Source organism: Solanum stenotomum, unplaced genomic scaffold (genome assembly GCF_019186545.1).
Source record: "Solanum stenotomum isolate F172 unplaced genomic scaffold, ASM1918654v1 scaffold17773, whole genome shotgun sequence".
In the NCBI taxonomy this organism is placed as follows: Eukaryota; Viridiplantae; Streptophyta; class Magnoliopsida; order Solanales; family Solanaceae; genus Solanum; species Solanum stenotomum.
This window is the reverse complement of record NW_026024709.1, coordinates 1-13,731: the sequence shown is the minus strand read 5'-3', so window position 1 is coordinate 13,731 and position 13,731 is coordinate 1. Positions and strand designations below refer to the sequence as shown.

Here is a 13,731-nt window from a genome sequence, read left to right as displayed (position 1 = left end):
ATTTACCAATAAAGAATATTTTTGTTGCTACATATTGATATGAAAAATTACCAAAATAATATTGATGATAAGTTTGTATATATGTTTGTGGAATATATACAGACCCTTCAACTTAAATGTTTTTATAATGAAATATAATATAAGGTCAGTCTGTGTAACGACCTGTTCCCATCATTATAGAAAAGCTAACGGGGGAAAATTTGGGGCCGAAAAACTTTTTCGTAGTATTTGGATTTTTCCAACCTAGTCCAGATTTGGACGAAATCGGAGTCTTTAAGGTGTAGGGAAATCTGGTAACAATCGGGTGAATTATTTATGATTTTGATTACATGAGCAGTTAGATAACTCGTTAAGGAACCCATATGACTTTACGAAATTGAATTCGGGTGATTAGAACTCCCGAGATCGATCTTAGCGTGAAGGGTATTTTCTGAGCGTCGTGGGTTAGAGGTGTGTTGTGAAATGGGAATTTTGGAATTCTTTAAATAGCTCTATGTTTCGTGCAACCCACTTTGGCGGGGCTGCTACAGCGGGATGAGGGCCACTGTGGCGGGTTCCACGCGACTTAAGGTCGTTAATAAACCCTTAAACAATCTTATTTGGCACTTTTCGATTTTTAGAGCTAAGGAACGAACCCCAGGCGACTCCTACTCATTTTTCACCATTCTTGAGGCTAAAGGTAAGTTTTTCACTCCCCGAATCCATTTTTTGATCGGTAGAACGTAATAGAATGTGTGAATATTGATGGGGGAGGGTTTTGTTATAGATTCTATGGTGGAAACAACCCTAATTTGGATAATTAGAATCAAGGGTTTGATCTAAGGTTCATAGAATTGTTAGTAATTCGGGTAATTAGTGGTTGTTTATTGATTCCCGTGTTATTATGATTATTTGTAGACCAAGAACAAGCGGAACGAATCCGGAAAGGGAAGGATCAAGTTTCTTAGGGTTTCAAGCTTGTTTCGAGGTAGGTGATGGTTGTGATTCTATGATTGTGTGATGTATGCTTGGTCTTGCTTCATTATGATACATGTATGTATATGAATGTTGCATTATTGATCACACTTNTGTAGACCAAGAACAAGCGGAACGAATCCGGAAAGGGAAGGATCAAGTTTCTTAGGGTTTCAAGCTTGTTTCGAGGTAGGTGATGGTTGTGATTCTATGATTGTGTGATGTATGCTTGGTCTTGCTTCATTATGATACATGTATGTATATGAATGTTGCATTATTGATCACACTTGCAGTAAATGAGATAGGTGAATGATGATTACCATGAAATCATGACTTAATTGTATGATCTTGAGGATATACTTGTGATTATGATTGTGGTGTGTTGAATGGATCGGTTGCCACGTTCCGGCATAACTAACTTAGATCGGTTGCCGCGTTCCGACATAATTATTGGATTGGGTACCACGTTCCGGTATGCTAACTGTTTGGGTTTGGGTTCAATGATAGGACTAATGATTTGATATAATTGCGTATCTTAAGAAATGTGAAATTGTTTATTGTTCGTATATGTTGATAATATTGTATATGTTCGTTATATGCATGTGATTATATTGTTGTAATGACTTATGTATGTTGCACTTAGTGGGATAGCAGCGTGATCCTACCAGTACACTGTGGTTGTGTACTGATACTGCACTTGCTCTTATTTTTGTTGAGTACGTGGCATCTTCAAACGGCTACTGACAGATCTCACTTAGGAGATCAGTGATCGTTCGAATTCAAGGGTGAGCCAATTCTTCCGGGCTGCCATGAGTTCTCTTTCGTCTATGTCCACCATTTTCGAACTTAGACAGTTCCATAAGTTATTAGTACATTAGTTGGGATTATATCCCTTCTTGTTTAGACTTGGTTCATTGTTAGATGTTTTGTTACATTGACTTTCATGTTCTAAGTTATTTCTTCCGCATTGTTTAGTTCTTGTTAGACTTTTGTTGGAGTTTATGGGAACTCCCTATTTATTTCCTTAGCATTTAACTTGCTTCCGTAACTTAAATGCCTTAGTTTTGGTTTAGTTGCTTGGTTTGGGTTGTAGTAGTGGTTCTCCTACCGAGAGTTAGTGTGGGTGCCAATCACGACGGTCTGGGTCATGACAGTCTGATTGGTTCTTTACACGTAATTTTGATGTAACGAGTATATTTTGATTCATCCTAAAGTTTATCGTTTGTCATTTCTGCTCTAATTTAATTCTTCTCTATATCCCAGAAGAAATTAAATGAGTTGAACAAAGATAACCTTTTCAGATATTCTATATGTAAAAATAAAGATTATTTCTTATAAGCAAATTATAAAAGGCTAGAAAATCATTTCTCCCAAATAATAAGTAGATGTAAATCTCTCGATATAACTTGTTAAATATGATAACTAACATACACACTATTATAGATCAAACAAATTTACACCTTCCTTAGACTATAGTTGTGAGATTTCACTGATATATAGCCGTAGAAGTAAGTATAACAATAATCATATTAATATTAATAGTCACATTTATTTATCATCAAATATAGTAGAAACATTAACCATATTACAGCTCCAATTTATTTTTCTGGAGGGTAGGTACATAACATCAATTAATTTTGTTTAACCAACTTTGGGAATTTGTACAACAATGTCCAATATATTAACAAAAAGACGAACTCTATTGCATCTCAAATCTTCTGTAAAAGCAGAACCATTGTTAATTTTGGATTTTCCTTCTGAATTATTTGCTTTGCAAACTTAGCTGGTGTTCCAAGAAGTTCTGGCCACCTTTCCTTTGTCACACCTATAATTTACAAAAATACAAGTAATTAATTAAAGACCATATTTATATATTATGTCATTGTCGATTGATTAAAAGTACTATAAATCAAAAGTTACTTTATACGAGGAAAAAAATCAACAATTAGGGTGTGTTTGGTACGAAGGAAAATGTTTTCTAGAAAATATCTTTTATATTTTGCTAGAGAGTAGGAAAATAGTTTCTAACTCGGAAATCAATTCCAATAATCGATCCAGGACTCGATCTCGACACGCGAATTAGGACATAATCTGATGACAAATTCGGAATCCGAGCATGAGATTTAACCTAAGACCTGACCCTGACTCCCAACCCAAGACACGACATTTGAATTGGGACCCTGACCTCAACCCCCGACAGTCGAACCTATATACACGACCCCGATAATCAACCTAAGATTCGATCCTGACATTCGTTCAAATTTAGTTGGGCCTCATACGAATATCAAACACCGAACGAAAAAAAAAAAGAAAAAAAAAGAAGATGATAGAGTAAAAACCAAACCTGGACAAAATGATTGAGACAAATCATGTAGTTGTAAGACATTTAAGCCATCACTAACTTCGATTTCCAAATCTCGAGCAGTGAGTGATTGAAAGCCTGTTCATAAATAATTTTACATAATTAATTAATTTTTTTAATAAATAAAAATATTAAATATATGTGAAAGAAATTAAATTCAAAATAGAAAGAAATGGTCAATTAATTACATGATGCAAAAATTATCAAGAAAGCAACCAACTTCACCATAGACTTATTTGCCTCCATTTAATTCTGCAATTTCTTTAAAGAATCTAAGTTTATATTTGTGTTGTTAGATGCATTTAGTTTTAGAGGTATAGATATATATTTATAGGAGATATTTTTTAACTAAATTATACATGATCCACTTGTTTCTCTAAAAGCAGCCATACTAACGTTATTTTAATGTGGATCGACGATAAGCTTGATGACTTGTCGATCAATTCCTCCCAATTTATTTTAATTAGTAAATGTATCCATGCTCCATCGTAAAAATAAATAAAGTATGATATTAAATATTTATTGACTTTTGCATCAATAGGGGTTCTTTTAATAGATATTTGCACTAAAAGTTGTGACTCCAATCCAGACTTAGAATAATCAAACATTTGTCACGAATCACATAGACTTCCCCATCAGGTAGAATAGTTGTGATTTTAAAATCAGAATGATTTGTATATTTCACATTGATCTAACAAATGATCCATACGAGTAATATGAAAAAAAAACTAATTTTTACTTTCAATTTTTATGATTTTTTATGTTCAAACGCGTACCTAGAAGGCTAGAACGATAAAAGTAAAAATGGGCATAGATAAGTATGCAAGAAACTTTTGCCACGAAAAATCTTAAATAGCTGCTTTTTAATATTTAGTTTTAAGAAAAGTTCCGTCACGATACAGAGTTTATATGTCCAAGTTATCACCAAATAAAGTTCACTTGTAACTATAGTCTATATTCATAAAATAATTAATTATTAGGCGGCTCTTATACATTTTGCCACCTCAACGTTTACTAAATCATATTGTAATATTATTTGTTTATAATTAGTCAAAGTATGATATTGTTATATAATACGATTAATATCCATAGTGCCAAAAGCCGCCATATCCCTATCTATAAAGTACCAAAAATAATTTGTCCACATATAAATTTCAACAAACATGGGGTACTTGAGATCTTCTTTTGTTTTCTCCCTTCTTGCTTTTGTGACTTTCACTTGTGCTGCCACTATAGAAGTACGCAACAACTGTCCATACACCGTCTGGGCGGCATCGACCCCGATAGGCGGTGGGCGACGTCTCGATCGAGGCCAAACGTGGGTCATTGATGCGCCTAGGGGCACTACGATGGCACGTATATGGGGTCGTACTGGATGTAACTTCGATGGTGCTGGTAGAGGTTCGTGCATGACTGGTGATTGTGGTGGTGTCCTGCAGTGCACCGGGTGGGGCAAACCGCCAAACACCCTAGCTGAGTACGCCTTGGACCAGTTCAGCAACTTAGATTTTTGGGACATTTCTTTAGTTGATGGATTTAATATACCGATGACTTTCGCCCCGACTAATCCAAGTGGAGAGAAATGCCACGCAATTCAATGCACGGCTAATATAAATGGTGAATGCCCTAGTCAACTTAAAGTACCCGGAGGATGTAACAATCCTTGTACCACGTTTGGAGGACAACAATATTGTTGCACCGAAGGTCCATGTGGTCCTACGTTCTTTTCCAATTTTTTCAAACAAAGATGTCCTGATGCGTATAGCTACCCACAAGATGATCCTACTAGCACATTTACCTGTCCTAGTGGTAGTACAAATTATAGGGTTGTCTTTTGTCCTAATGGTGTTGCTGGCCCAAATTTCTCCTTGGAGATGCGTGCAAGTACTGATGAAGTGGCCAAGTAAATGAGAAATCTTGCTCTCTTATACAATTTGAACAGAAGATAATAGCCTTTTCAGATTTTCTATAGGTAAAAATAAAGATTATTTCTTATAAGCAAGTTATAAAAGGCTAGAAAGTCATTGATAACAAGTTTGTGTATATGCGTGTGGAGTATATATATATATATATACCCTTCAACTTAAATGTTTTTATAATGAAATATGATATAAGGTCAGTCTGATTGATTCTTTACACGTAGTTTTAATGTATCGACTATATTTCGATTCATCCTACAGTTTATCGTTTGTCATTTATGCTTTAATTTAAATCTTCTCTATATCCCAGAAAAAATTAAATGAGTTGAACGAAAGATAATAGCTTTTTCAGATATTCTATAGTAATAATAAAAATTATTTCTTATAAGCAAATTATAAAAGGCTAGAAAATCATTTCTCCTAAATAATAAGTAGATGTAAATCTCTCGATATAACCAGGGGCGGTTCTATGCTTTGGAAAATAAGGCCTTTGCCTTAGGCCCCCAAATTTCGGGGCCCCAAATTTTTGTCAAGAATAAATTATGTATTAAAATTTTTATAGAAAAATTCATTATTTATGATAAAAATTATAATTTAAAAAAAAATAAATTATTTTATCCACTTTAACATCTTTTGTACTTTGTTAAAAATAAGAATTAATAGTGAAGAGTGTTGAACAAAGTGAATTACAAATTCTTTTTTATTTCTTTTTAAATTTTAGTTTCAAGCATTACTATAAGCATATTAAAATGAGGTATACCAAGTCATCAACTTCTTGAGTCAAATTTTATGGTTCTAACTCTTATCTTTATTTAATATTTATCAACTTATTACTTATAGCATTATGTTAACAATACATAAAATAATTGCCTCACTTAAAAGATGTTTTTCAATGTTGAGTTGATAAAATCTTACCTAAAACTAGTAACTGAAAAAACAATATTAAGTACTAATAATTTTAATCTAAATAGTGTAAAAAAATAAATTATGAATAAATACGTATATGAAGTGTATTTATAATTTAGGCCACGAATTAAAATTTCGCTTTAGGCCCCCAATTACGTTGAGCCGTCCCTGGATATAACTTGTTAAATATTATAACTAATATACACGTACACTATTATAGATTAAAATGTATTCATTTGGTAATCAAACAAGTTTACGTTATAATTGAGGAAAGGTTACGTACACATCACTTTCCACATACTCCAGTACTTGTGAGATTTCAATGATTATTGTTGTTGTAGTAGTATATGTATAACAAATGAAAAATCATATTAATATTAAAAGCCACATTTATTAATCACCAATTATAGTGGAAACATTAACCATACATCTCTAATTTGTTTTTCTGGAGGCTAGATACATATATATAACATGAATTAATTTTGTTTAACCAACTTTGGGAGTTTGTACAACAATGTCCAGTAAATTAACAAAAAGACGAACTCTATTGCATCTCAAATCTTCTGTAAAAGCAGAACCATTCAGTAGAGTTTCAACATTTGTTAATTTTGGATTTTCCTTCTGAATTATTTGCTTTGCAAACTTAGCTGGTGTCCCTAGAAGTTCTGGCCAACTTTCTTTCGTCACACCTATAATTTACAAAAATACAAGTAATTAATTAAATATTATATGCACAATTATATATATACACATAATAAACTGTCCCCGGATTTAATGTATGACACTGGACGGGTATGTTTATTTATTCAACTTTATACGAGTTTTAGTGACTATTTGTATGCATTCAAAGTTGAAGGGCATATATGTCAGTTAAGGCTAAGTTAAAGAGCACATTTATATTTTATGTCATTATTGATTGATTAAAACTTCTATAAATCAAAAGTTATTTTATATCAGAAAAAATCAACAATTAGACTTCAACAATAATCAGGAGATGAAAGACCAACAAGAATTGTGATTTGTGGAGTGTTAAATATGAATCTTAATGTGGTGTACTAGTGGGAGTACTTCACCCTTAACCAGAGGTCTCAGGTTCGAGCCTTGGGTATGGAGAAAATCTTGTTTGGAGTGCGCGATTCGAATTTAGTCGGGGCTTCAATGTAGGCTTCGGACACCGGATGGAAAATAAAAAAGAAGAAGTATGAATCTTAATTTATATATTCTTTATCAGATGTCTTAGATTTTGGTCCCCCTAAATATAGATTCGTCAATTGTTAGAAACTATTTTATTCCTCAATATAAAAAATTTCAATGTAAATTCAAATTTAGTCAGGTCTCATACGAATATCAAGCACCGAAATAAAAAAAAGAAGATGATAGAGTAAAAACCAAACCTGGACAAAATGATTGAGAGACATCATGTAGTTGCAAGACATTTAAGCCATCACTAACTTCGATTTCCAAATCTTGAGCAGTGAGAGATTGAAAGCCTGTTCATAAATAATTTTACATAATTAATTAATTTTTTTAATAAATAAAAATATTAAATATATGTGAAAGAAATTAAATTTAAAATAGAAAGAATTAATTACATGATGCAAAAATTATCAAGAAAGCTACCAACTTCACCATAGACTTATTTGCCTCCATTTAATTCTGCAATTTCTTTAAAGAATCTAAGTTTATATTTGTGTTGTTAGATGCATTTAGTTTTAGAGGTATATATAGATATTTATAGGAGATATTTTTTTAACTCAATTGTACATGATCCACTTGTTTATCTAAAAGCAGCCATACTAACATTATTTTAATGTGGATCGACGATAAGTTTGATGACTTGTCAGTCAATTCCTCCCAATTTATTTATTGATTTTTGCATCAATAGGAGTTCTTTTAATAGATACTTGCATTAAAAAGTTGTGGTCCAACAAATGATCTGTTACATCAAAATCGTGTTGATTTGTATATTTCATGTTAATCTAGCAAATGATTCATACTACGAGTAATATGAAGAAAATATAACTAATTTTACTTTCAATTTTTATGTTCAAATGCGTACTAAACACGATAAAAGTAAAATGAGCATAGATAAGTATGGAAGAAACTTTGGTCAAAGCTATTGAAATGACTGTTTTTTTAAGAAAAAAATAGTCTTAGGAAAAAGGTCCGTCACGTTACAGAGTTCATAAAATAATTAATTATTAGGCGGCTCTTACATATTTTCCACCTCAACCTTTACCAACGCATATTTTAATATTATTAGTTTATAATTAGTCAAAGTATGATTTTGTGTTATATATGATTAATAAAAATCCATAGTGCCAAAAGCCGCCATACCCCTATATAAAGTACCAAAAAATAATTTGTCCTCATATATAAATTTCAACAAATTAACATGGGCAACTTGAGATCTTCTTTTATTTTCTCCCTTCTTGCTTTTGTGACTTACACTTATGCTGCCACTATCGAGGTACGTAACAACTGTCCATACACCGTGTGGGCAGCATCGACCCCGATAGGCGGTGGTCGACGTCTCAATAAGGGCCAAACATGGGTCATCAATGCTCCAAGGGGAACTAAGATGGCACGTATATGGGGTCGTACTGGTTGTAACTTCAATGCTGCAGGAAGGGGTTCGTGTCAGACTGGTGATTGTGGTGGAGTCTTGCAGTGTACCGGGTGGGGTAAGCCCCCAAACACCTTGGCTGAATATGCCTTGGATCAGTTTAGCAACCTAGATTTCTGGGATATTTCTTTAGTTGACGGATTCAATATTCCAATGACTTTTGCCCCGACCAAACCTAGTGCTGGGAAATGTCATGCAATTCATTGCACGGCCAATATAAATGGTGAATGTCCTCGCGCCCTTAAGGTACCTGGAGGATGTAACAATCCTTGTACCACGTTTGGAGGACAACAATATTGTTGCACCCAAGGTCCATGTGGTCCTACAGAGTTGTCCAAATTTTTCAAGAAAAGATGTCCTGATGCTTATAGCTACCCACAAGATGATCCTACTAGCACATTTACTTGTCCTAGTGGTAGTACAAACTATAGGGTTGTCTTTTGTCCTAATGGTGTTGCTGATCCAAATTTCCCCTTGGAGATGCCTGCAAGTACTGATGAAGTGGCCAAGTAAATTTGAGTCTCTTTCTTCAAAATTACTTCAAATGATCGAGTGATCTTTGGTGTAATGAAAAATCTTAATAGCCCAGTTAGTTAACTATTTGAACTTTTACTTTATTGGTGAGAGTTTGTAATAGACTTAAAGACCTAAATAAGAGCTACATCCCACGTGTACTTTACTTGATGTATAAATCAACAGTGCATTTGAATTATCGTTCTTTTTAAATTTAAAAAAAAACTCTTAGTAAAGTGTTAAGACTTAGACCAATAAACAAACAAAAAAGTATTGATACTGTCCTAGCTGAACTATGAAAAGGTGAAATTTTATCTTTTAAATTTTGGTTAATTGAATTTATTGCCCTGAGAATCATTTCACGCTGTTATGTATATGAGCCTCTTTAAATCGGACTTATTATTAGTAATTCGCTACCATAAATCAGACTTTTTTGGTCACTAGGAGCATAGTAAATCGCCACTGAATATATTTAGTGGCGACCATAATGTCACTGCAAGTAATTCCATAACTTATGTCAATTAAATTTGCGACAAAAATCAACGACGATAAAAACCACCAAATAGATCTTAGGTAGATCGCCAGTGAAATTACGTCTTTACTAGGATTTACTGACGATATTTAATTGAGTTAAGTTTCTAGAAAACACTTAAACTATCATTTTTTTAATTTTATATTTAAATTATTGAGAGTGTAAGAGAAACACCCATAAACTATCACTCATAAGTTTGAACAAAACACCTCAAGTAATATGTGATAGTGTTTGTATTACACTCTCTTTTATAAAAATAATATAATCGTCAACTGAAAAAAATGTCACAATGGCAAAAAGTTCAAAATTAAAAGAGTGAAGTGTCAAAAACACACCTAAACTATTGAGAGTGTGAAAAACACACCCAAACTATCACTTATAAGTTTCAGAAACAATACACCTAAAATAATATGCGATAATATGTGTTACACTTCTTTTAAAAGAATAATATTATCACATAAATTGTGGAAAATAATTCAGGGTTGGAATGTTTCACCCTTAACCAGAGGTCTCGGGTTCAAGCCCTGGATATAGAAAAAAATCTTGTTGGGAACGTCACCCCCAAATGGGCCCTGCTGTGCCCAATTTAGATTTAATCGGGACTCTAATATAGGCTCCAAACACGGGGTGGAAAAAAAAAATGAAACAATGAAATTGAGAAGCTATCATGATATTAGTTGGAGAGAGAATGGGGAAATTTATCATTTTATCCCTTTTCCAAGAGGGGATCGAAATTGAAGATTTGTGAAGTGAATTAATGCTTAGGGGAAAGTGTAGATTTACTAATTGAAGATTTTAGATGCAATCAATTGGAATAACTTTCATTATTTTATTGATGGTGATCCGAAAATTTCGCCTATGGATAAAATACATAATACGGGTGAAACTTGAACACGAAATAGAAAATGACTTAGATAACTAGTCTCTCTGTTTTATATTAGTTGATTTTTATACTAAATATAATTTTCTCATTTTAGTTGATCACTTTACTAAATCAAGTAAAAATTAATTAGTTTTTTCTATATTATCCTTGCAATTAATTTTTTTTTTGAAAGTGTTCACATTTGTTTGTAAAATTTTCAAGAAGCTTTTTAAGGGGTGAATTAATAAAATCATCTTCTTATTTATAATTTCTTAAGCATCGTGTAAAATGGAAAATGATCATCTAATATGAGGCAGAAGAAATATAAAAAGAAGCTTCGTCCATGAAAGAAAAATAATGGTTACTTCTTTCAATTAAGTTTTAGGCTTAAGTCATCCGTGGCCCCCTAAAGTTATCCGCATAATTCACTTAGACACCTTTATGACTAGTACCTATTACACACTCTAATATTAAGGAATATGTACTTATTGAACACAAAATGATAATAAAGCTTTTAAAATGTGGTGTGTGTAATTCACGCACATTGTACTTGAAAAAGTAACCAATAAGACTTTAGCATGTGGCACGTGGGCCCAATCTAATGAATTTTCATTTATTTTTAATTCCAACCTTTAATAATTCAAAAAATTGATTAACAAAAAAGAAAGAAAAAAAATTTCCTCCCCCACCCTCCCACAGGAACCCACCCACCTTTCTTCTTCTTCCCCTAATGTCGGCACCTCCTGCGGCAACAACAACAAAAAAAGAAAGAAAAAGGCAAATCTCTCCCCGCCCATCTAATTATTTGCCCTTTCTTCTTCTTCTTCATCCGTTATCGCTCACTATTTTCTATTCCTATGAAGAGATTAACTTTTATTTTTCTTCTTATAATAAATTATGAGCTATGAAAATTAAGTCAAATACAAATAATGAAACAAATCATGAAGCAAGATAGATTAATGGAGTGATTATTGTGAAAAATAAGTTGACTTGATAAATTATTTTAAAATCACTGACGAAGAGAAATCGTGAGGATTCAAATGAATTATATCAAATTTTCTGATATTATTTTATAACTGTAATGGCTGGTGATGTTTGTTGATCGAAGTGACCGGAAATAGAGATGGACGGAAGTTGCCTTTATAACTCTGATGTTCGATTTTTTTTTCGTTCTTTCAAATTTGATTAGCACTTAGCAGATTCAGTTTTTTTTTTTTTTTTTTTATAAAAAGCGAAAAATAAAAATGAAGAACCAAATCAGAGTTTAAAATGATTAAAATGGGGAGAAGAAGAAGACAACTGCTGGTATAGCCTACAGGCTACAGGGGTGGGGGTGGGTTTGTTTTCTTTTTGGATATTATAAGACATCATTTTGAATAAAAGTTTATTTTTTAATTATTTTAATTAATGCAATGCCAAGTGTCATAGAAGGAAAAAAGGTACAAGTTTATTATTAATAAAAAAAGTTTGGGACCTGTTCACACGCTTCAATGCAATGAGATGCACTTATTTTGCCACATCAGCATTTTGTGTTTAATAGACACACATTTTGAATAATTTAGGTGTTCAATAGGTATAAGCCATAGTTGAGATGTTTAAGTGAATTATGAGGACAACCTTAACAGGCAGCAGATGACTTAAGCCTAAGTTTTAAGAAAAAGTCTTGTCACGTTATATTAAACAAATTTGTCTTCTATGTTATCCATATGGATTGCCGTTGAAACAGATGCAATTTCTCTATTCTTTATGAATGTGAAATTGAACCTTTAAAAATGAAAAAATCTTGTTAAGAGCATAATTAATTTGTAAATTTAGATTTAATAAGAACAGCAGACATCGAACACTAGATAAGAAATCGAAAAAAATAATAGTTTGACTTTTATTTTCATATAAAGTAATGGAGTAATTAGTAGGCGGCTCTTATATGTTGAGCCACCTCAACCTTTACTTAAACATATTTAAATATTATTCGTTGATTAGTCAAGTGTGATATTGATATTTGTGATTAAAATCCGTAGTTTCAATAGCCTCCACACCCCTATATAAACTGCCCAACAATTTGTCACTTCATCCAACAACTTGACTAAAAAAAATAGTTAAAAAAACATGGCCTACTTGAGATCTTCTTTTGTTTTCTTCTTCCTTGCTTTTGTGACTTATACTTATGCTACCACTTTTGAGGTCCGAAACAACTGTCCATACACCGTGTGGGCGGCATCGACCCCGATAGGCGGTGGTCGACGTCTCGATCGAGGTCAGACATGGGTCATCAATGCACCGAGGGGCACTGCGATGGCACGTATATGGGGTCGTACTAATTGCAATTTTGATGGTGCTGGTAGAGGTTCTTGTCAGACTGGTGATTGTGGTGGAGTCTTGCAGTGTACCGGATGGGGTAAACCGCCAAACACCCTGGCCGAATACGCCTTGAACCAGTTTAACAACCTAGATTTCTGGGACATTTCTTTAGTTGACGGATTTAATATACCGATGACTTTTGCCCCGACCAATCCTAGTGGTGGAAAATGCCACTCAATTCAATGCACGGCAAATATAAATGGTGAATGTCCTGGTTCACTTAGGGTGCCTGGAGGATGTAACAATCCTTGTACCACGTTCGGAGGACAACAATATTGTTGCACCCAAGGTCCATGTGGTCCTACTGACTTGTCAAGATTCTTCAAACAAAGATGCCCCGATGCCTATAGCTATCCACAAGATGATCCTACTAGTACATTTACTTGCCCTAGTGATAGTACAAATTATAGGGTTGTCTTTTGCCCTAATGGTGTTACTAGCCCAAATTTCCCCTTGGAGATGCCTGCAAGTGATGAAGAGGCTAAGTAAAATTGAGTCAATTTCTTTTAAATTGCTTGAAGTGGTCAAGTAATATTGGCTTGTAATAAACCTAATATAATACATGAATAAGAGTCACATCATCACAAATCTGTTGTTTCGAATATTATTTTATGTTCTTTTGTGTATATTTTGTTCGTTTACGGTAGCAGGTTGTCAAGTGAGAGAGTAATTTCAAGGACATAAAGATTATAATATGCA

The 13,731-nt window shown here is 33.2% G+C and overlaps 2 protein-coding genes across 5 annotated transcripts; one reads left to right on the top strand and one right to left on the bottom strand.

Moving 5' to 3' along the window:
• Positions 1-4,452: 4,452 nt before the first annotated feature.
• LOC125850571 (osmotin-like protein OSML13) lies at positions 4,453-13,648 on the top strand. Of its 4 annotated transcripts, XM_049530448.1 has the most exons (3): positions 4,453-4,956; positions 9,014-9,077; positions 13,322-13,648. In XM_049530448.1, the coding sequence occupies exons 1-3, from the start codon at positions 4,480-4,482 to the stop codon at positions 13,519-13,521; spliced, it is 741 nt and encodes a 246-aa protein (XP_049386405.1). In that variant the 5' UTR covers positions 4,453-4,479; the 3' UTR covers positions 13,522-13,648. The 4 variants fall into 4 exon arrangements, with proteins under 4 accessions (XP_049386405.1, XP_049386404.1, XP_049386401.1 ...); XM_049530447.1 differs by lacking the exon at positions 9,014-9,077 and having other exon boundaries at positions 4,454-5,020; positions 13,322-13,646; XM_049530444.1 differs by lacking the exon at positions 13,322-13,648 and having other exon boundaries at positions 4,456-4,956; positions 9,014-9,459.
• LOC125850572 (ethylene-responsive proteinase inhibitor 1) lies at positions 6,513-7,889 on the bottom strand. Its single transcript, XM_049530449.1, has 3 exons — positions 7,734-7,889; positions 7,536-7,631; positions 6,513-6,830 (listed from the first exon to the last, which is right to left on the bottom strand). Exons 1-3 carry the CDS (start codon positions 7,789-7,791, stop codon positions 6,628-6,630), a joined length of 357 nt encoding a protein of 118 aa, XP_049386406.1. The 5' UTR covers positions 7,792-7,889; the 3' UTR covers positions 6,513-6,627.
• Positions 13,649-13,731: the final 83 nt, after the last annotated feature.

Coding starts and splice junctions, on each gene's coding strand:
- LOC125850571 (XM_049530444.1), top strand. CDS start 4,480: ATGGGGTACTTGAGATCTTCTTTTGTTTTCTCCCTTCTTGCTTTTGTG. Junction 4,957..9,013: donor AATGCCCTAGTCAACTTAAA/GTACCCGGAGGA, acceptor CGCGCCCTTAAG/GTACCTGGAGGATGTAACAA.
- LOC125850572 (XM_049530449.1), bottom strand. CDS start 7,791: ATGGAGGCAAATAAGTCTATGGTGAAGTTGGTAGCTTTCTTGATAATT. Junction 7,632..7,733: donor CTTGATAATTTTTGCATCAT/GTAATTAATTCT, acceptor ATTTATGAACAG/GCTTTCAATCTCTCACTGCT. Junction 6,831..7,535: donor CTCTCAATCATTTTGTCCAG/GTTTGGTTTTTA, acceptor TGTAAATTATAG/GTGTGACGAAAGAAAGTTGG.